Below are 24,063 nucleotides of genomic sequence, written 5' to 3'. Positions count from 1 at the left end.
GAGGCGGAGCCACATCTAGCTATACTAAATACTGAAGAAAAGTTGGGAAGAGTCTGTCTGCTATTGCGTTTGAGTTAGGCAGTACGAGTTTTGTTAAACTACGGCGTCTGATTTAGCAGCAGTTACAGCAAGATACCAAACCATTTCGACGTGATAAACACAGTCGTTCTCTTTTTTTCGAAATCAAATAAAGTGTTTATTTCACGATGGTGAAGGTATCTTTTAATTCGGCCCTCGGGCAGAAGGAAGTGAAAAAGGACTGCGAAACCCTCATTCCCGAGGACAAGGTGAGTCGCTAAATACTGTAGGATTTTTTACAGAAAATTGTATAGCTATACGTACTGTCAGCAATCCACAGATATGTTTTTTTGACTCACTGAATAATGTTCACTATTTGGTTTGGATTTTATTTGGATCTCTTTTAGTCCCCATTTGGACTAATCTTCCAAGAGTCCTTAAACATTAAAATACAATTTATAATACAAACACACTTTCACATATAACACACTATTACAAACATGCATAATATACTAGCATAATGACCCAATAAATACTCAATCTAAAAAATATTGATTCTTCATCTACTATAGTCCCAAAACATTTCTATATACTATATTTAAAAAATAAAAAAAATGTTTAAATTTATATATTGAAAGGTTTCTAGTTTGCTCAGTTAATTTATTCAATTTCTTTATTGCTCTAAATCGAAATGTTATTTAGCCTATTTCTCTTTTCTGTCTGGATAACGCATAGATGGTGGACAATCTATTCCTAGTATTTACGGAATGCCTGTCTCTTACCAACTGAATACCGTTGTGAATAGAACTTGGCCGTTTTAAATTATGCATATTATAAAATAAGCATGTTTTTTTCAATTATCTTGTCGATTGATGACCAACCAAGAACACTGCGCATTACTGCAACAGAATAACCATATCTCCACCTTAAAACAATCCTAACTGCTTTATTCTGTGCATTCTGCAGCCTCCTAACTTCACTTGATGATGCATTTCCCCAGACCACCGAACAGTAGTTCACCTGACTCTCAATTAATGCTTGGGTTATTTGCTGAAGAATTTTTCCTGGTAAATATTTAGCTATCCTTCTGATTATGCATGCTGTTTTAATAAAAACATTATTATTATTATTATTTTTTACATAGATTAGTTATTTGAGACAACCATGATAAGCAGTTGTCTAGCTGCACTCCCAATAGTTTTGTTTCTGCCACTTCAATTTGTACTCCTCCCATACTTGATTGTATCCCATGCTGTTTTGGCCTTTTCCTAGTTGAACAGACCAACATAACTTTGGTTTTCTTGGTGTTTAAAATAAATTTGTTTTGGCAAACTCACTTCCTAATAATCTCCTTGTAAAGCCTGCTGTACCTGTTGAACCGATTGTCTTGCTGCATAAATTGTAGTATCATCTGCAAATATAGTAGCTTGAGTTTCAACCAAGGCATAGGGAAGGTCATTGGTATATATTAAGTAAAGAAGTGGCCCAAGGCAGCTTCCCTGCGGTATTCCACAGTTTAACACATTAGTGGAAGAAAATGAACCATTGATATAGGTGGACTGTTTCCTGTCAGTTAGATATGACTGTACCAAATTCAATGCTACCTCCTTAAAACCATAATGCATTAATTTTGTCTAAATTATTTCATGATCCACTATATCAAATGCTGCACTGAAATCTAAAAATAGTACACCTACAAATGTGCCATTATCCATAGCATTGAGCCACTGGTCAGTTATGTCAACCAATGCATTACATTTACATTTAAGTCATTTAGCAGACGCTCTTATCCAGAGCGACTTACAAATTGGTGCATTCACCTTATGACATCCAGTGGAACAGTAGTGCATCTAAATCTTTTAGGGGGGTGAGAGGGATTACTTTATCCTATCCAATGCAGTGGTAGTGGAATGGTTTTTGCGATAAGCATGCTGATTGGCTGTAATCAGATTATTATTTTCCATGTACTCCCACATTTGTCTACTCACAATACCCTCCAATATCTTACTGAGTGTAGGGAGTAGACTAATTGGTCAACTATTGGCAGGAGTAATGGATTCTTGCTGTCTTTTGGAATAGGACACAGTTTTGCATGCTTCTATACATTTGCAAACATCTCCTTTTCGAGTGACCAATTAAATATGTATCTCAGTGGAACTGCAATCTGGGGAAAAGCACAGCGAAGCAAAAAATTGTCCATAAGACCATAACCTGTATATTTACCATCAGGTAATGACTTCAATAGGTTTAACACATCCAGTAACACCGCTTGTAGACTAAAAGAGCAGATCTTATTGCTCATAATATGATCATCAATCCATTGGACAATAGCTTGTTTGGAAGAATGTATGTCTACATTGTTGGTCAGTAATTTAATTTTCTTTGTAAAAAAAATCTGCAGAATGATTGGCAACATCAACTGGTTTTGTTATTATTCTCCCGTCAAACTCCACACTAGATGGGCATGATGAGATAGATGTACCAAGTAAGCCCTTAACTGTGTTCCATACCTCTTTAGAATCATTTTTACAATCAATAAAAGCATTGTTGTAAAAACTTTTTTTCCCTTTCGATTCAATTTAACTGCATAATTACGTAATGTTCTATAATTCTGTTCATCAATTTCTAATCAGTGATATAGAATCTAAACAGTGTGATGAACCCATTAAAGTTGAAGAGATTAGTCTATCAAACATCTAAAGAACAATAAATCACCAGGTGTTGATGGAATTAGATCAGAATTTTACAAATTATTTTCTGAACAAGTAGCTCCCTTCCTATTTGAAGTCTATTTAGAGAGCATTAAACACAATGTTCTCGCTCCTACAATGAGTCAGGGGTTAATAACACTGATAACTAAGCCTAAAAAACAAGTGCTGCTTATTGATAACTGGCATCCAATTTGTCTTCTTAATAATGACTATGAGATATTAGTCTTACTACTTGCAAAAACAATTAAAAATGTCCTGGATGCAATCATTGATGAAACACAATCTGGCTTTATGAGGAACAGACATATTTCTAACAATGTCAGACTAGTATTAGACATACTTGACTACTCAGACCTAATAACCGAGGATAGCTTCATATTATTTTTTTGATTTTTTATAAAGCATTTGACATAGTAGAGCATCAGTTCCTCTTCCACTGCCTTGAGAGACTTGGCTTTGGGGATTTTTTTTAAAATGTAAGGCTATTAGAGCTGTTACCATTTGTATAGAGAGTCCTATGAAATTGAAATATGGCTCCTCACCTAGATTTGAGTTAGAGAAGAATTAGGCAAGGTTGTCTTTTATCTCACCGTACCTGTTTTTATTAATCACTTCTTACAAATTTTTAAAATAATAGTCCTGTACAAGGTATTTCCATAGCTGGTAAAGACATTATTATAAGCCAGCTGTCTGACGATACTACACTTTTTCTGAAAGATGCTAACCAAATTCCCATATCGATCAATGTGATACAATCCTTTTCCAAAGTGTCTGGTCTATCTTAACATGAATAAATGTGAATTCATGGCTGTCAAAGATTGTGTGACACCTTCATACTATGGTATTCCAGTAAAATAAATACTTACATATTTAGGCATAACCACTACAAAGGATCAGAAGTCTAGAGGGTTACTAAATTTTAAAATACTAGAAGAAGCTAAGTCAATGGCTACAGAGGGATCTTTAAAAGGAAGAGTCCTAATAACCCAGGCTGAAGGTATCTCTAGACTAACATATGACACTCTATCTTTTTATATCTTGACAGTAAAATAAGCAAGGAGATAGACCAGATGCTTTTCAACTTTCTGTGGAGAAACTGTACCCATTACACTAGGAAAAATGTTGTAATGAACACTTATGAGAATGGTAGGCTGAATTTTCTGGACTTTACTACCTTAAATAATACTTAAGATTAATTGGATAAAACAATTCCTAAGAACCCACTTCTATGTGGAATTTTATTCCTCATCATGTCTTCTCTACTTTTGGTGGCCTTAACTTTATGTTAGTTTGCAATTATAATATTGACAAAGTTCCAGTGAAACTTTCTGCTTTTCATCGGCCGGTTTTCTTGTCATAGTCCTTCATTTATAAGCATAATTTTTCTCCACACAGATATTATATATGGAATAATCGGGATATATTGTATAAAAATACTTCATTGTTTTTAGAATATTGGTTCCGAAATAATATCCTGTCGGTGAGCCAACTGGTAAATGCAGAGGGTCTTTTACTCAATTATAAGGAATTCTTATCGCTTTACAAGGTCCCTGTAACACCTAAAGATTTTGCAATTGTTTTAGATGCCATTCCCTCAGGTGTTGCTTTATTATTCAGGTGCGTGTCAAGACCTGACCCTCAGAGCCTACCTTCTATTGACCCTGTTGACTCATCAGTAGGAAAGATTTGTTTCTCTTTTGGTCCATTCAACAACAGAGCGATACAAACCTTGTTTCAGCAGGATGTTGTATCTATATACCTTATGTCATGCCTTATTGGAATGTATTTATTGATAATATCTGTTGGAAAAAAGTTTGGCTGTTGCCACACGCATACCGTTACATGCTTTTTACATTGTATCACACATTTAAAAATATAATGAAAGTGGCTATTTTTGGGCCCTCTTTAGACCTATACATGCCGCTTGTAAGACTATGATCCTTGCACTATACATGGTACAGGCAACATCTTGGTGTCATTATACTCCTTATAGTGTGCTCTAAAATATGGAGTATTTGTATATTCTGAATAAAAAATGTTCACATTAATTTATTCAACATGAAATATTATTATAAATGTCTCAAGTACCCTTTTTGATTTAGCTTATTTTTAGATGTATGGTTTGGCACAATATACTCTTTAAACTAGGGCTGTCCCCGCCAAAAAAAAAAAAAATGGGTCTACCGAGAATTGTTCTATCCTTTCGACCAATCGATTGGTCTAAATCTTTAAACTTATTTTTTCATATAAAGACACACCCTATGTTTGAATAATACCAACTACATATGCATTGAGCTTGTCTGATGCTTTAAGCACACTAATTGATGAAATAATTAAGACACAAATAACTTAAGAGCCCGATGGGCACACTGTTAAAAATAATAATAATAATGACAGCGAGTGCCTTTGTGACTGGCACACGTTGTCTCGCTCTCCTCCCTACTGCAGAGAAAAGGCACCACAGCACAGCAAGTGTTTATTGCGCTCTCTGTGCTGAAGCTGCAACATTTCAAATCCCTCATTTGTTTAGGAAAACCATTCCCTCAACCCTTGCTCTCTTTACATGAAACATGTGAGCATTGCATGCATGTGACCAATCGGGCCTGATCTATAGCCTATCATAATCACATCAATAAATTGGTTATAACAAACTCCAAACACAGTAATGTCGACAGCAAAATGGATGCAGAGAACATGAAAGCAACTTGAAACGGGTGTTTACTGGTTGCTCAGGAGGGAAAGGTGAAGTCAGATCTATGGAAGACATTTTACTTAGTTGTAGAAACTACTGGAGATCAAGATAAAGGAGGGTATAGCAGTAAGTGTTGTGAGTTATGTTGCGGTTAGATTACAATCATATTTTGTTTCTGGCCATTTGGTACAGTTTAGACAACACTAAATATGTGTACCAGAGAGGCTGTTCTAACGGAAAAAATTATATAATCTATAAAGCCTTTATTATAGCAGACTAAAAACAGTTGCATGCATTCAAAGCTCCCTTAATTTTAAAACTAAAATGCTTGATTGTATTTCAAAGCAGGAATGTCTCGTATGCTCTGATGCATGAACAAATTAATGATTGATTTGATGTAGTAGCCTATATATTGAAGTAAGTTACGGTATTAAGACTAAACAGGACATTCTCTTAGGCCTACAGCTAGGTGGTGGTTATATAAGGATACTATACAAAGCCTACTAATGATAATGACATTATAATGATCATCATTATAATAATAATAATAACAATGAGATCAAGAAAAAGGAGTATAGGAGTGAGAGCTGCATGCATATTATGTGACAAACAGGTGCTGTTAGATTAGTATTTTTATGCCTGTTTGGAACAGTGTAAACAACACTAAATAAATTATACCTAATAGCAGTCTGTTCTAACAAAAAAAATTGTAAAGCCTTTATTACAGCATAGCAAAGATTAAAAACAGCCAAATCTGTGAAATTGCTTTACCCAACATTTTGCCGTTGCATGAGGCTTGGTGCTCAATGAATCAAATCAAATTTATTTATATAGCCCTTCGTACATCAGCTGATATCTCAAAGTGCTGTACAGAAACCCAGCCTAAAACCCCAAACAGCAAGCAATGCAGGTGTAGAAGCACGGTGGCTAGGAAAAACTCCCTAGAAAGGCCAAAACCTAGGAAGAAACCTAGAGAGGAACCAGGCTATGTGGGGTGGCCAGTCCTCTTCTGGCTGTGCCGGGTGGAGATTATAACAGAACATGGCCAAGATGTTCAAATGTTCATAAATGACCAGCATGGTCGAATAATAATAAGGCAGAACAGTTGAAACTGGAGCAGCAGCACAGTCAGGTGGAAGTTGAAACTGGAACAGCAGCATGGCCAGGTGGACTGGGGACAGCAAGGAGTCATCATGTCAGGTGGTCCTGGGGCATGGTCCTAGGGCTCAGGTCCTCCGAGAGAGAGAAAGAAAGAGAGAAGGAGAGAATTAGAGAACGCACACTTAGATTCACACAGGACACCGAATAGGACAGGAGAAGTACTCCAGATATAACAAACTGACCCCAGCCCCCCAACACATAAACTACTGCAGCATAAATACTGGATCAGTAGGCTATTAAATAAACACTCAAACAGGCAACAGAAGCAATATCTAGCTTATTTCTGTAGATATATATATACATTACCAGTCAAAAGTTGACACAGCTACTCCATTGCAGGGTTTTTCTTTATTTTTACTATTTTCTACATTGTAGAATTAGTGAATACCTAAACTATGAAGTAACGCATGGAATCATGTATTAACCAAAAAAAAGTGTTAAACAAATATGAGATTCTTCAATGTAGCCACCCTTTGCCTTGATGACAGCTTTGCACACTCTTGGCGTTCTCTCAACCAGCTTCACCTGGAATGCTTTTCCAACAGTCTTGAAGAAGTTTCCACATATGCTGAGCACTTGTTAGCTGTTTCCTTCACTGCTGTCCAACTCATCCCAACCCATCTCAATAGGGTTGAGTTCAGGGGATTGTGGAGGCCAGGTCATCTGATGCAGCACTCTCCATCACTCTCCTTCTTGGTCAAATAGCCCTTACACAGCCTGGATGTGTGTTTTGGGTCATTGTCCTGTTGAAAAAACAACCTCCTAAATGACCCCCAGCCTTTAGATGTGAGCTGAACAATGCACTTGAGATGCATTTAAAGCCTATGGATGCGAAAGTGAACTTATTTCCAAATGTTTAGGACAGTTGTATGCTGCTTTGCAATCTATCAACAGCAAGGGTTCCATTAGAGGCGCAATATTTTTTTACTGATGCATTTGGCAATATTCAATCAATACGCACAAAACATATGAGCAAAAGCATTCACTATGAAAGTTGATATGTAGGCCCTTCATATATTGGCTATGCACAGCACTTTGTTCAATTTACCGAATCGGTTATTGTTTTCTTGCTCAGACCGCGAGCAACACCTGTAAACCCAGACATTTCTCTCAAAACACAGGGATGTTGATGCTGCTGCCTCCGGCATTGTTCTCAATCCCTATATTTTGCTATTATGCACATAGCAACATATTAATAGTTTTCATGTTGAATATATGGATGTGAAATTGTATTTCAGAATGTAGCGATACTCCATATTTTAGAGCCCACTATTAGGAGTATGACACCAAGGTGTTGTGTGTATGGTTTGTTGTGTTACAAAAAAAGCATATCAAACAACCTTCCAATGAAGGTTCTACGTGATAATTGCCAGAACAGTCTAATACCACAAAACAAAAATCAGCCCATGCTGGCATTGAATCACCCTATACAGTATGTTTGCTCCTTTGAACTTGGGGGTAGTTTAGGGGACAGTTATCTTGTTTTTATTTGGGGTAGTCAGTGTTTTTTTGCTGGCCAAATGTTAGCCATTCATTGTAAAGCCAGATGAAAGGAACCGGTGGCCAGGCCGTGGCACCAAGTCGGAGCAGGTCCACCGATGCCGTGAGACTGGAGACGGTCCATGGAAAGTTGAAACTCAAAGTCTGAGCCTTTTTGGTAAAACACTGGGATAAGTTTCAGGTGAAAATGCTCCATAAAATAGAGGGAGGTGTTTTTACACCACTTCCCAGCTGGCAGGATGCCGCTCGCCTGGCTAGGGAAGCCGTCTAAGGGAATGTGTTGGTCAGTAGCTCATCAGATGGCGTGAGAGACGGACAGTGGGAGGGTTGGCTCTGTTCACACTGCCTGATTTAACAGGTTTCATTTCACCTTTATTTAACCTCTCTGGGATCGTTTGGGACGCACCTCGCCAACAGCCAGTGAAAGTGCAGGGCGCCAAATTCAAAACGACAGAAATCTCATAATTTAAAGTTCCTCAACCATACAAGTATTTTACACCATTTTAAAGATACACTTCTCGTTAATCCAACCACAGTGTCCGATTTCAAAAAGGCTTTTCGGCGAAAGCAGAACATAGGTTAGGTCAGTAACTAGTCACAGAAAGCATTCAGACATTTTCCAACCAAAGAGAGGTGTCACTAAAAGCAGAAATATAGATAAAATTAATCACTAACCTTTAACGATCTTCATCAGATGACACTTCCAGGACTCAATGTTACACAATACATGTATGTTTTGTTCGATCAAGTTCATATTTATATCCAAAAACCTCAGTTTACATTGGCGCCATGTTCAGAAATGCCTCCAAAACATCCGGAGAAATTGCAGAGAGCCACATCAAATAACAGAAATACTCATAATAAACTTTGATGAAACATACATGTTTTACATAGAATTAAAGATAAACTTGTTCTTAATGCAACTGTTGTTTCAGATTTCAAAAAAGCTTTACGGCAAAAGCACAATAATCAATAATCTGAGAATGGCGTTCTGCCACAAATGCAATCCATACAGTTACCCGCCAAATTGTGGAGTGAACAAAAGTCATAAATAGCATTATAAATCTTCACTTACCTTTGTTGATCATCGTCGGAATGGACTCCCACTTCCACAAGAAATGTTTGTTTTGTTCGATTATGTTCATATGTATGTCCAAATACCTCCGTTTTGTTCGCATTTAGTTCACCATTCCAAACGCACAATGCATGAGCGCAAAATCCAGACGAAAAGTCAAAAGAGTTCCATTACAGTTTGTAGAAACATGTCAAACGATGTTTACAATCAACCCTTAGGGTCATTTTATAATAAATTTTCAATAATATTCCAACCGGACAATAGCGTATTCATTACAGAGGAAAAAGAAGGAACGGCGCGCCCGCGTGACCGCGCAGTAAACAACTGATTGGCCACAGCCTAGTCCACTTGTTGAAACAGCTCTTATTCAACCCCCTTCCACAATAGAAGCCTCAAACTATTTTCTAAAGACTGTTGACATCTGCTGGAAGCCTTTGGAAGTACAATCTGGCCCCATAGAGACAGCATATTGGATAGGAAATCACTTAAATGAAACTACAAACCTCAGATTTCCCACTTCCTGGTTGGATTTGTCTTCGCCTGCCATATGAGTTCTGTTATACTCACAGACATCATTCAAACAGTTTTAGAAACGTCAGTGTTTTCTATCCAACACTACTAATAATATGCATATATTAGCATCTGGGACAGAGTAGTAGGCAGTTTACTCTGGGCACCTTATTCATCCAAGCTACTCAATACTGCCCCCCTGTCACCAAGAAGTTAACCAGGTAGGCCAGTTGAGAACATGTTCTCATTTACAGGGGCAGTGATTGGCAGCAGGCACAGGGTGAGGGTGTTCGACCAATAGCAAGCCTGAGTCTGCTCTGCAACCACTTAACAGTTCAATAATATGATGTAAATATAGGCCAACTTCATAATGACATACACCCCTTAACAACACAGAGGCACCCCTATAATGTGGTATTGTTATTTGTCTTACCTTTGTCAGGTTAAACCTATTAGTGTGGCTAAGATATGACCAAAAAACGGCCAGTTATAGAAACAGTAGATCTAGCTAAACGCATGTTGTTTTTCCAAGTTGCCTACTAGCCACTTTATAAACAAGATGGCTCCACAGAGAGTTGACATTAGGAAGTCAAGAGACGTGGTTGTCAGCAGACCCCCCCCTATGTAGTTTGCATGGCCTCGACTAGGCAACTTTCAAGGGTATGTCTGTCTGTTCGGCATGTTTGAATACGGAGACAGATCTGATATCGAGTTAGCACCTCAGTCTTTTCCTGTCAGCTGAACGCATCAGCTACTTACTGAGCTAGTTGTTATGAGACAACCTTGGCAACACGTTGGTACATAAATGCATAAACTGTTGCATGTAAATCATGGATGGAGTATGCAAATGTGCAATAGAATGAAAGTTCAAACTGACTGTTTTGAATGTGTCATTAGCAGTCTCTATAGATGGGAGGGAAATGCCTTGTTGTATGGAAGTGAATGCAAAGTAGGAGCGACGAATATTCAGCAGTGCATAGACTTGGCCTAGTCAGTCCCCCCATGATTTTTCAGGGATTTTGTTGTGATATTTGCTGCGGTAACTCTGACATTTTGCATGGCAATTGGTCGCGAAAATGCGCTGAGGGAAAACCTTCGGAGCTTGATTGAACCATATTATGTGGTACATGTGCAGTGATTGGTTGAAATTACAAGCCCACCTTTTGATGGGTCAGTTTTATGCTATAATATTGCAATGATTTGACCGTTTTATGCAGAAATAGTGTGTGATTGGTCAAATTTGCTAGCCCTAACGTGGTTCGTAAATAAGACGTGCTGGCCATAATTTCACTGAGCATTACTGAGGATATATTCTGGGCATGTTGGGGTGGAGAAGGAAGAAGATAAGGATTTAGTTGCCTGTGCAATGTGAGCTCTTCCTCGGTCACAGTAAAACACTACCTGTCTCCGAGCTACTGAAATTCTACCTCTTTTCAGGGTGTTACATTCCTGAACTTCAGAATTAAGATGCTGTGTCAGTGCGAAAGTAGAAGGGGAAGTATTTTCTCTCCTTGTTAGGGAATTTAAAAAGAGGCATACTATAGAAAACAAATTGTACTCCTCTCCTGTTTGCAATTGTTATTTTTGATGTTGTAAATGCAGCGGTAATACAGCATGGCTTGATTAATGAAGACTGTCAGTACCACTGAATTAGTCTAGGCCAGGTAGTTTGCATACTGGAAAATAAAAGAAAGCCGCACACTCTTGGAGCTCAGATGCAAAAATTTAATACCAACGTTTCGACAGTCAAGCTGTCTTCATCAGGGTTTGCATACTGGAAACTTGGCCACACCTGCTGTATCCTTGTTTATCTGTGGCATCAGCAAGTTGGGGAGCATGTGGAAACTTGCAGGAACCCATAGCTGAGGGACAGCCTTTCCTCGGAACAGATGTAGAGGCTGGAAGAAGATGTTGAGCCAAGGGAGAGCAGGCTCTGACGCAACCTATCTCGTTTTCTTACAAGAAGAAGCATAAGCAGCTGAGTTCACCCTCAAGGCCCTAGGGAGAAATAAGGCCAAAACAACACTTTTTGAAACACATAGCCCCCAACTTATGTAGCATAGCATATGGCGCCCTCTATACCATGTGAAACCACAATGATAACATAGTCAAAGGCGATGCATACGTGTTTGTCTGTAGTGGCTTTTCCAAAGAGAGAAAGACGAGGACACGCACAACAACAATTTGAAGCTCATAAAGACACAACAAGCCTCAGAAACACACAGTTAATGTGGCGTCTCATTGTACCATAGGCAGAAATAGCATTTATCTGAGAGGGAGCACAAGTGTTCGTGTGTAGTGGTTTCCTTGGTGTGACTGGTTTGGACACACAGACAAAGCATTGATCATCACCCTAGCGTGACTGTGCGATGTGATTTCAGCCCCAGATGTAGGCCTAGAGCCAGTGGTCTGAGGGGGCTTAGCAGAGCAGAAGACCATCTCTGTCTGAGGGGAGTGCTTAAAGTATAAAGTATAGGACAATATTAGACTACATCCAGTATTTGTAAAGGTCCACTGCAGCCGTTTTTTAAAATCTCAATATCAAATCATGTCTGGGTGACAATTAAGTACCTTACTGTGATTGTTTTTAAAATTGTATAAATTAAATAAAAAATAGCTTCCTAGCTATGAACAATTTCTCAAGCATGAATTTTGATAGGTCTGTCTGGGAGTGGGGAGGGGTAACTGAAAACTTGCTGTTATTGGGCTGGCTTGGTTAGATGCTGTGAGGCCGGTTGTACGTATTGCCAATTCTCTAAAATGATGTTGGTGGTGGCTTGTGGTAGAGAAATGAACATTCAGTCCTCTGGCAACATCTCTGGTGGACATTCCTGCAGTCAGCATGCCAATTGCATGCTCCCTCAACTTGAGACATCTGTGGCATTATGTTGTGTGACAACTGCACATTTTTGTGGCCTTTTGTCCCCAGCACAAGGTGCACCTGTGTAATGATCGTGCTGTTTAATCAGCTTTTTGATATGCCACACCTGTCAGGTGCATGGATTATCTTGGCAAAGGAGAAATGTTCACTAATAGAGATGTAAAATAATTTCTGAACAAAATCTGAGATGTTTTTTGTGCATGTGGAAAATTTATGGGATCTTTTATTTCAGCTCATGAAACATGGTACCAACAGTTTCGTTCATATTTTTGTTCAGTGTATTTAAAACGTTTGACTGCACTGGGCCTTTAAGACACTTGACTAGGTTTTCTGCAGTGTACTCTAAGCTATGCTCCCATATTGTCTATTTCAGGGTCAAAAGTATGTTTCTTGATAACATTTACGCTGATGTCCAGTATCTGCATATAGCTTCTGGATGCGTGTATGTTCTTTCCTTTTCATCCTGCAGAAATGGGGAAACCAACATAGTCAGAGCAGAAGAACACAAAAGGAAGAGGAAGTGAATTGGAACAGACTGGAGGAACAAAACTGAGACAAAGTTTAATTTTAGCGCAGCAGCTTTATACTATCAAAGTTCAACATGAGAAAAGAACCTGAGGTTAATGTGCGGTTGTGGGATGAATGTAAACTTTAATAAAGCCTCTGACTCTTGACGATTGTAACCAAACCGTTCATGGCTTTGGGCACATACAGACTCAGTTACAAAACCATCCATGATGGGGATTTTGTTTTCTCACTGGGTGTAATGGTGTAAGGTAGGCCCACCACAGCATTTGAATCAGACTTTGTCATTGGCAGAGAATCTTGTTGCTAATGAAGCAGAAGTTCCTGTTTTAGTGCATTATATTACCCTATTTACTCTTCGAGTAAGTCGAAGCCTGTCCCTGGAAACTCCCCTTCGGTCAGAAAAGGCAAAACCACCCTGGCATTTTGATCTCATGGGGAAGAGATTAGAAGTTAAACCAGCCAGAAAGCCTCAAATATTCCCTTTTTGCCCTCTCTAGGAAATGACTTGCAGCCAAGGCTTCCGAACAGAGTGGATATAATGGGATATACGTTAGTGTTCCTCTCCCCCTTGCCCCCTCTTGGTTTTTGCTATTAGCCTACTCCCCTGTGTTTCTCCCTCCTAGTCTCTCTCTTTATTGCTTTGTGTCTCCCTGGAAACGCCACCCTGCTGCTCCGAGATTTGTGTTGACATTAAACTTGATTGAGGTCAGGCTAGCTCTTACTACTTGGGAAGGGCAAATTGCTTGCTTCTCATTGTGCAATAGCTTTTCTGCTGAAGTTTGGTTGAGAATGTGGGCTCTTCCTGTCAAACTATTGTTTGGACCCAGAAACGCTTACTCATGCAGTCATACTCCTCAACTGTACAGATGGGCTCAACAATAAAAATGTTCTCAGTCAGCAAACTTGTTTCTTCGGAAGCCAGCTCTAGAACTTCCTATTGTTGAAATGTAGAGAAATATGCCATCAGGGCATTACTGAAGAATGTTGAGACATAATGATTTTCCGCCAATACCCATACTCATTACCTTGGTCAGCTAGACCAGGGGTCGACCCATGTCTAGAAAGTCCCTTCACAAGGGGATACGAAGATGGTGGAGAGTTTTTAAAGAAGAGACCTTATCGCGAAATCCCATGTTTGCGATTTGATAAATACTGTGTTTGTCCACATGACTCCCTCAGTCAACCTCAATCAGCTCAATCTATGGCTGTTGATCAGAGCACTTAGCTGTTCATTATAGCCAGCAGGGCCTTTGGGTGGTTTTCAGTCCTCCTTAGATCTTTGACCCATCTGAAATTCCCAGGAAGTTTGGGAGTGTCTGGGGTGAGTCAAGTGCTAGTGTTTTAGTTCACAAGCTTAAAAAAAAAAAGCTGTATTACACCAAGATCCAAGGATCAAACCCATCTCCTAGCCTTTTCTATGATATCACAAATTGACTGCAATAATGTCAAGGCATTAGAATTACCTACCTTTTTTTCTCCTTTCTATCTCTTCGTCTCCCTTTCTTGCTGTGCTTTTGTTGATTTGCATCATCACTCGCCCTGCTCTGTGTCTCTTTGGGGAGAATGAAGCCCTCTTCATCCGTTCCTTAAACACTGCCTTTGTTTTGTCTCCGCTCACCATGCAGCCCCCCTGCCAATGTGCTGCACCCCCTCTGAACAAACCTTACCTCTTTTTGTTGTTTTGAACCAGGAGTGTTGCCAAAACTCTCATATCTAGTGTGGCTGTGCCCATCCCTCCTACACTGCCTTGAACACAGGGGTGAGGTGGAAAAGGAAAGTGAGAGAAATTAATGGAGAGAGAGGGCAGAGAAAGGAGGTTAGAGATGGGCAGAAGTGTTTCAAGAGAGAAAGATGAGGGATTGAGTGACTTAAAAACCTGAAAATACAGTGTGTGTCTGTCTGCCTCACATTCGGCCTCTTCCCTCTGTTTCTTTAGGATCCGGAGGTGGCTCTGCCAGTGCGTCAGCAGTCCAAGGCCTGGTGCTGGTGCGTGTGCCTGGGCTTAGCCCTGATGCTGTCTGGCGTGGTTGTGGGAGGGGCCTACCTTTACAGGTACTACATCCTGGAGGTGAGACTGGACCACTCTGACCCCTGTGTTTATCTAGGGGTTATTGAATACTGTAACTGTCAGGATTGGAATGTTGTATTTATTGTATTTGAATACATGATATGTTTAGAGTTTTTATTTGACATGGCAAAAGATACATTCTGCTCGAAGGGCAGAGCTCCATGCAGTGAAAAGTGGGAATATAAATGTTTTCTGTGTCCACCAGGAGGGCAGGGTGTTTGTGTGTGGGGCAAAGTACCGTGAGGAGGACATTGGGAACTACCATGAGGAGACAATGATGACCCAGGAGGATGTGGAGCTGGACCTGCCCTCCAGCTTTAAGATGATCCAGGAGAACATCCGCATACTGGTGGACCAGGATGTGGCTCTCATCAACGTACCCGTGCCCGAGTTCGAAGACGGTGACCCCGCCGACATCGTCCACGACTTCCACAGGGTAAGACGTGACTGAATTGAAAACTTCAACCAGGCTGTTTTTTGCTAACCCGTTTCTTTCTGTGGGGATAACAATCCACAGACCATGGATTGTTTGTGTTCAGTGGCATTTCTTAAGGTTGTTATCTTAGTCTGTTCTATTGGTGCTTCTCCACAGAGACTGACTGCCTACCTGGACCTGTTCCTGAACAAGTGCTATGTCATCCCCCTCAACATTTCCATCGTCATGCCTCCCAATGACCTCCTGGAGTTTTTGGTCAACATCAAGGTAACAGGAACTGCTTTATGAACCATGTTACAATAATGATAGTAATACATTCGATTTCTTACGCACTAGTCTGGGTACCCAATGTAACCTTATACTGTTTTTACAATGTTGTAAGAGAGACTGACATTAAATGTCTTTGAAATGAGCCACTTAGTATCTCATGATGTTAATGATAGGATGTGTTAGTCGATGTTGTATTCCTCTTTCTTCCCCAGGCTGGTGCCTACATGCCCCAGTCCTACCTGGTCCATGAGGAGATGGTGGTGACAGAGCGCCTGGACAACGTGGAACAACTGGGATTCTACATCAACAACCTCTGCCAGGGCAAGGACACCTATAAGCTTCAGCGCAGAGACAGGATCCTGGGTCAGTACACACCTGCATAAATACACACACATACCATACATCACACCTTGCGCACGCTTCATAGTTCTTTGGACAAGTGAAGAATTATGCTGACATGCCCAAAGGAAATGGGCTTCTCTTACATTCAGCCCTTTTTTAGCTTGAGATCATGACTGACTGGTCTCTAAGTACGCAGTTAGACCTCCCATACCTAACACACTACTCTCACACACGTGCAAGTATTCACACACGTCTAACAAATCTACCAAATGGGCATTGCGACATACTTTTGTATATATAGTGTATGTGGACACCCTGGATTCTGCTATTTCAGCCACACCCGTTGCTGACAGGTGTATAAAATCAAGCACACAGCCATGCAATCTCCATTGACAAACATTGGCAGTAGAATAGCCTTACTGAAGAGCTCAGTGACTTTCAATGTGGCACTGTCATAGGATGCCACCTTTCCAACAAGTCAGTTAGTCAAATTTCTGCCCTGTTAGAGCTGCCCTGGTCTATTGTGAAGTGGAAACGTTTAGGAGCAACAACGGCTCAGCCAGGAAGTGGTAGGCCACACAAGCTCACAGAACGGGACTGCCGAGTGCTGGAGCATGTAAAAATCATATGTCCTCGGTTGCAACACTCACTACCGAGTTCCAAACGGCCTCTGGAAGCAACATTGGAACAAGAACTGTTCGTCGGGAGCTTCATGAAATGGGTTTCTATGACCGAGCAGCTGCACACAAGCCTAAGATCACTATGCGGAATGCCAAGTATTGGCTGGAGTGGTGTAAAGTTCGCCGCCATTGGACTCTAGAGCAGTGGAAATGAGTTCTCTGGAGTGATGACTCACGCATCACCATCTGGCAGTCCGATGGATGAATCTGGGTTTGGCAGATGCCAGGAGAACGCTACCTGCCCGGATGCATAGTGCCAAATGTCAAGTTTGGTGGAAGAGGAGGAATAATGGTGTGGGGCTGTTTTTCATGGTTCAGGCCTCTTAGTTCCAGTGAAGGGAAATCTTAACGATACAGCATACAATTCTGTGCTTCCAACTTTGTGGCAACAGTTTCGGGGAGGCCCTTTCCTGTTTCAGCATGACATTGCCCCTGTGCAAAAGGCAATGTCCATACAGAAATGGTTTGTCGAGATTGGTATGGAAGAACTTGACTGGCCTGCACAGAGCCCTGACCTCAACCCCATTGAACACCTTTGGGCTAGATTGGAACGTTGACTGCAAGCCAGGACTAATCCCCCCAACATCAGTGCCCGACTTCACTAATGCTCTTGTAGATGAATGGAAGCAAGCCCCCGCAGCAATGTTCCAACATCTAGTGGAAAGCCTTCCCTGAAGAGTGGAGGCTGTTATAGCAGCAAAGAGTGGACCAACTCCATGATTTTGGAATGAGATGTTCAATGAGCAGGTGTCCACATACTTTGTCATGTAGTGTTTCGGACTCATATCTTTACTCCCAATGAGTCTGAGCCTGTATGAACAACCAACCACCATATTGTGGCATCTTATACAGGTTTTTGTTAGGCGTAGATCAGCAATTTAACCTTCCCATCTCCAACATTACAGGTATGCAGAAGCGTGAAGCTCTCAACTGCCACAAGATCCGTCACTTTGAGAGCAAATTTGTGGTGGAGACCTTGATCTGTGAGCCCTAGTGACGTCGCCGTGGGCAAAGTGTGACATCTTCTCTGTACAACCTCTTCATTTCACTGGGAGCGCAGTTGGAGATTTGTAATCCTCATTTTCTGCTTTAAATTTTCCCATTTTGTTATTCTACATCAGGTAGTTGTGTGATCATTTTTGTGAAATGGGGCAATTGTCTGCTTAAAATCTGTCAATCAGTTCTGTGTTTTATTTTTTTTTCATTATACAGGGATGCAATTATTCGATAGAGGGTTTCTATTTTTTGGAGGATATATTCAACGGCGGGACTGCTAGCTTGTCAAACATGTAAACCTAGATCTCAAAATCATCAGTGAGGTTAAGATTACTTAAGTAATCAAACTGGGATTAAGGGGCTTGAAGCAGATCATGTATGGTATAGTCAGATTTTTCTGAAACCGAGTCTAATTTGTATTTTTGAATACAGAAACAAAATGTGCAAAGGACTAGTCCAGGGTGTTTTATAGATGTTACTTTTTCTGTTGAAACTGTTAAGATGTCTTGACTGGAAAACATCTTGAAATAAGTGTGGATACATGTTTCTTTCATCTAGCTTTAAGAATAAATAAAAATCAAGATAGTTGTCTATATAATTCAAATCAGTTATTTTTTTCTTATACAACAAAGGAAAACACACTTTTTATATTGGGATCAAAGTATTTAGTTTAAGTTCTTTGTTTTTTTCCCTGAACTCCATCTATATTACTAATTTGTATATAACCTCTGTAAAGATATGACCAACACCACAATAAATCTTAAACCAGTACTACGGACCTCCATGGCATAGCCAGCGTGTTTGTGACAAGAACATATCAAATAAGTCTGAGTACTTTTCTTAAATACACATTTGTCTGCTAACTTGGCGCCATCCATTTCTGGCATATTTTTTTTATGTAACGTTTTATTTAATAAGGCAAGTCATTTTAAGAACAAATTCTTATTTACAATGACGGCCTAGAAACAGTTGGTTAACTGCCTTGTTCAGGGGCAGAACGACAGATTTTTACCTCGTCAGCTCAGGGATTCAATCTAGCAACCTTACAGTTACTGGCCCAACGCTCTAACCACGAGGCTACCTGCAACCCTTTTCCTGTGAGCACATTTGCCACTCTTTTGAATGGAGTCATTGGTACATGTTGACTGTGTGTGCTGTCTCATTTGCTTATGTTTGCTCCCATAGCAGTATGTCTCTCCTCTGATAGCTAAATGTGGTGACGGGTAAATTGACAATGTATGACTATAAGCCTTGTTAAATGATCGTAGTGGAACTCTGCAGAGGTGGGACCAAATCACAAGTAAGTCTTAGCACTCAAGCCAAGACAGGCAAGTCCGAGTCAAGTTTCGAGTCCTAAACAAGTCATAATGTGCTCTTCACCAAATGTAATAGTATATTACATTTATGCAAATCATGAATGCTTTTAAAAATATATATTTATTACTTTCCAAATAAACTTTATTTCCATGGAAATACATGGGTAGCCATGACAGACAACAAAATATTGTAGTGCTCTCTCCAGATATACTCTACACACCTAAAACAATCCTTCCATAAAGTTAATCATTTATTAAAAGATACATCTAAACAACTGATACTGAACTGATGCCTACAATTTGAACACTGGCCTGAATGTCTGAGGAAAAAATACAGATCCCAAAGACGGGAGATTGTGTAATGCATAAACAGTTTCATTTTTTCTCTTATCTCAGGGCACTATGATACATTGCATTTGCAAAATACCAAATTTGACCAAAGTCTTAAGTCATATGTGCACGATGAGGACGCAGTATGATGCCACCATGGCTGAAGACACACTCCACCGGAGCACTGGAGGCAGGCACTGCATAGACCCTGATGTCCACTCGGGACAGTGAAGGAAGAGCCTTCCTGTGGATTGCCCAGAACAAGAGGGTAGAGGTCGACCGATTAATTAGGGCCGATTTCAAGTTTTCATAACAATCGGAAATTGGTATTTTTGGGCACCGATTTGGCCGTTTTTTTTTTACACCTTTATTTATCCTTTATTTAACTAGGCAAGTCAGTTAAGAACACATTCTTATTTTCAATGACTGCTTAGGAATGGTGGGTTAACTACCTTGTTCAGGGGCAGAATGACGATTTTTACCTTGTCAGCTCGGGGATTCAATCTTGCAACCTTACAGTTAACTAGTCCAACGCTCTAACCACCTGATTACATTGCACTCCACGAGGAGACTGCCTGTTACACGAATGCAGTAAGAAGCCAAGTTAAGTTGCTAGCTAGCATTAAACTTATCTTATAGAAAACAATCAGTCAATCCTTTTCACTAGTTAACGACACATGGTTGATGATATTACTAGTTTTCTAGTGTGTCCAGGCTCGTAAGCATTCATTCAAACAGCACTTTTAGTGTGTTTTGCCAGCAGCTCGTCGCTGTGCTTCCAGCATTGAGCTGTTTATGACTTCAAGCCTATCAACTGGTGATTAGGCTGGTGTAACCGATGTGAAATGGCTAGCTAGTTAGCGGGGTGCGCGCTAATAGCGTTTCAAACGTCACTCTCTCTGAGACTTGGACTCTGAGACATAAAACAAACTTCCGGCGCCGACAGAGATGGCCGCCTCGCTTCGCGTTCCTAGGAAACTATGCAGTTTTTTGTTTTTTTACGTGTTATTTCTTACATTAGTACCCCAGGTCATCTTAGGTTTCATTACATACAGTCGAGAAGAACTACTGAATATAAGATCAGCGTCAACTCACCATCAATACGACCAAGAATATATTTTTCGCGACGCGGATCCTGTGTTCTGCCTTTCAAACAGGACAACGGAATGGATCCCATGCAGCGACCAAAAAAAACTACTCCGAAAAAGAGGGAAACGAGGCGGTCTTCTGGTCAGACTCCGGAGACGGGCACACCGTGCACCACTCCCTAGCATTCTTCTTGCCAATGTCCAGAGACTGTAACGTTCTTTGCTTCACGGAAACATGGCTCACTGGAGAGACGCTATCCGAGGCGGTGCAGCCAACGGGTTTCTCCACGCATCGCGCCGACAGAAACAAACATCTTTCTGGTAAGAAGAGGGGCGGGGGCGTATGCCTTATGGCTAACGAGACATGGTGTGATGAAAGAAACATACAGGAACTCAAATCCTTCTGTTCACCTGATTTAGAATTCCTCACAATCAAATGTAGACCGCATTATCTACCAAGAGAATTCTCTTCGATTATCATCACAGCCGTATATATCCCCCCCCAAGCAGACACATCGATGGCTCTGAACGAACTTTATTTAACTCTTTGCAAACTGGAAACCATTTATCCGGAGGCTGCATTCATTATAGCTGGGGATTTTAACAAGGCTAATCTGAAAACAAGACTCCCTAAATTTTATCAGCATATCGATTGCGCAACCAGGGGTGGAAAAACCTTGGATCATTGTTACTCTAACTTCCGCGACGCATATAAGGCCCTGCCCCGCCCCCCTTTCGGAAAAGCTGACCACGACTCCATTTTGTTGATCCCTGCCTACAGACAGAAACTAAAACAAGAGGCTCCCACGCTGAGGTCTGTCCAACGCTGGTCCGACCAAGCTGACTCCACACTCCAAGACTGCTTCCATCACGTGGACTGGGATATGTTTCGTATTGCGTCAGATAACAATATTGACGAATACGCTGATTCGGTGTGCGAGTTCATTAGAACGTGCGTTGAAGATGTCGTTCCCATAGCAACGATTAAAACATTCCCTAACCAGAAACCGTGGATTGATGGCAGCATTCGCGTGAAACTGAAAGCGCGAACCACTGCTTTTAAATCAGGGCAAGGTGTCTGGTAACATGACCGAATACAAACAGTGCAGCTATTCCCTCCGCAAGGCTATCAAACAAGCTAAGCGTCAGTACAGAGACAAAGTAGAATCTCAATTCAACGGCTCAGACACGAGGCATGTGGCAGGGTCTACAGTCAATCACGGACTACAGGAAGAAATCCAGCCCAGTCACGGACCAGGATGTCTTGCTCCCAGGCAGACTAAATAACTTTTTTGCCCGCTTTGAGGACAATACAGTGCCACTGACACGGCCTGCAACGAAAACATGCGGTCTCTCCTTCACTGCAGCCGAGGTGAGTAAGACATTTAAACGTGTTAACCCTCGCAAGGCTGCAGGCCCAGACGGCATCCCCAGCAGACCAGCTGGCCGGTGTGTTTACGGACATATTCAATCAATCCCTATACCAGTCTGCTGTTCCCACATGCTTCAAGAGGGCCACCATTGTTCCTGTTCCCAAGAAAGCTAAGGTAACTGAGCTAAACGACTACCGCCCCGTAGCACTCACTTCCGTCATCATGAAGTGCTTTGAGAGACTAGTCAAGGACCATATCACCTCCACCCTACCTGACACCCTAGACCCACTCCAATTTGCTTACCGCCCAAATAGGTCCACAGACGATGCAATCTCAACCACACTGCACACTGCCCTAACCCATCTGGACAAGAGGAATACCTATGTGAGAATGCTGTTCATCGACTACAGCTCGGCATTCAACACCATAGTACCCTCCAAGCTCGTCATCAAGCTCGAGACCCTGGGTCTCGACCCCGCCCTGTGCAACTGGGTACTGGACTTCCTGACGGGCCGCCCCCAGGTGGTGAGGGTAGGCAACAACATCTCCTCCCCGCTGATCCTCAACACTGGGGCCCCACAAGGGTGCGTTCTGAGCCCTCTCCTGTACTCCCTGTTCACCCACGACTGCGTGGCCACGCACGCCTCCAACTCAATCATCATGTTTGCGGACGACACAACAGTGGTAGGCTTGATTACCAACAACGACGAGACGGCCTACAGGGAGGAGGTGAGGGCCCTCGGAGTATGGTGTCAGGAAAATAACCTCACACTCAACGTCAACAAAACTAAGGAGATGATTGTGGACTTCAGGAAACAGCAGAGGGAACACCCCCCTATCCACATCGATGGAACAGTAGTAGAGAGGGTAGCAAGTTTTAAGTTCCTCGGCATACACATCACAGACAAACTGAATTGGTCCACTCACACAGACAGCATCGTGAAGAAGGCGCAGCAGCGCCTCTTCAACCTCAGGAGGCTGAAGAAATTCGGCTTGTCACCAAAAGCACTCACAAACTTCTACAGATGCACAATCGAGAGCATCCTGGCGGGCTGTATCACCGCCTGGTACGGCAACTGCTCCGCCCTCAACTGTAAGGCTCTCCAGAGGGTAGTGAGGTCTGCACAACGCATCACTGGGGGCAAACTACCTGCCCTCCAGGACACCTACACCACCCGATGTTACAGGAAGGCCATAAAGATCATCAAGGACATCAACCACCCGAGCCACTGCCTGTTCACCCCGCTATCATCCAGAAGGCGAGGTCAGTACAGGTGCATCAAAGCTGGGACCGAGAGATAGAAGCTGTTTTTCAATCTCAAGGCCATCAGACTGTTAAACAGCCACCACTAACATTGAGTGGCTGCTGCCAACACACTGACACTGACTCAACTCCAGCCACTTTAATAATGGGAATTGATGTAAATATATCACTAGCCACTTTAAACAATGCTACCTTATATAATGTTACTTACCCTACATTATTCATCTCATATGCATACGTATATACTGTACTCTATATCATCGACTGCATCCTTATGTAATACATGTATCACTAGCCACTTTAACTATGCCACTTTGTTTACATACTCATCTCATATGTATATACTGTACTCGATACCATCTACTGTATCTTGCCTATGCTGCTCTGTACCATCACTCATTCATATATCCTTATGTACATATTCTTTATCCCCTTACACTGTGTATAAGACAGTAGTTTTGGAATTGTTAGTTAGATTACTTGTTGGTTATTACTGCATTGTCGGAACTAGAAGCACAAGCATTTCGCTACACTCGCATTAACATCTGCTAACCATGTGTATGTGACAAATAAGATTTGATTTGGAGTGGTTGTTCCCTTTACTCTGCAAGGGCAGCGGCTTCTGTGGAGCGATGGGTAACGCTGCTTTGAGGGTGGCTGTTGTCGATGTGTTCCTGGTTCGAGCCCAGGTAGGGGCGAGGAGAGGGACGGAAGCTATACTGTTACACTGGCAATACTAAAGTGCCTTTAAGAACATCCAATAGTCAAAGGTATATGAAATACAAATCGTATAGAGAGAAATTGTCCTATAATTCCTATAATAA

At 41.3% G+C, this 24,063-nt stretch overlaps 1 protein-coding gene across 1 annotated transcript; it reads left to right on the top strand.

Annotated features, from left to right (window-relative positions):
* The first annotated feature begins 30 nt into the window (after nucleotides 1-30).
* LOC115111606 (integral membrane protein 2B) lies at nucleotides 31-18,639 on the top strand. The gene is made up of 6 exons (XM_029637839.2): nucleotides 31-287; nucleotides 15,013-15,144; nucleotides 15,350-15,580; nucleotides 15,737-15,847; nucleotides 16,063-16,213; nucleotides 17,778-18,639. Exons 1-6 carry the CDS (start codon nucleotides 207-209, stop codon nucleotides 17,864-17,866), a joined length of 795 nt encoding a protein of 264 aa, XP_029493699.1. The 5' UTR covers nucleotides 31-206; the 3' UTR covers nucleotides 17,867-18,639.
* The last annotated feature ends 5,424 nt before the right edge of the window (nucleotides 18,640-24,063 follow it).

This window comes from Oncorhynchus nerka, linkage group LG3 (assembly GCF_034236695.1).
Source record: "Oncorhynchus nerka isolate Pitt River linkage group LG3, Oner_Uvic_2.0, whole genome shotgun sequence".
In the NCBI taxonomy this organism is placed as follows: Eukaryota; Metazoa; Chordata; class Actinopteri; order Salmoniformes; family Salmonidae; genus Oncorhynchus; species Oncorhynchus nerka.
This window is presented reverse-complemented; position numbering and strand designations above follow the sequence as displayed.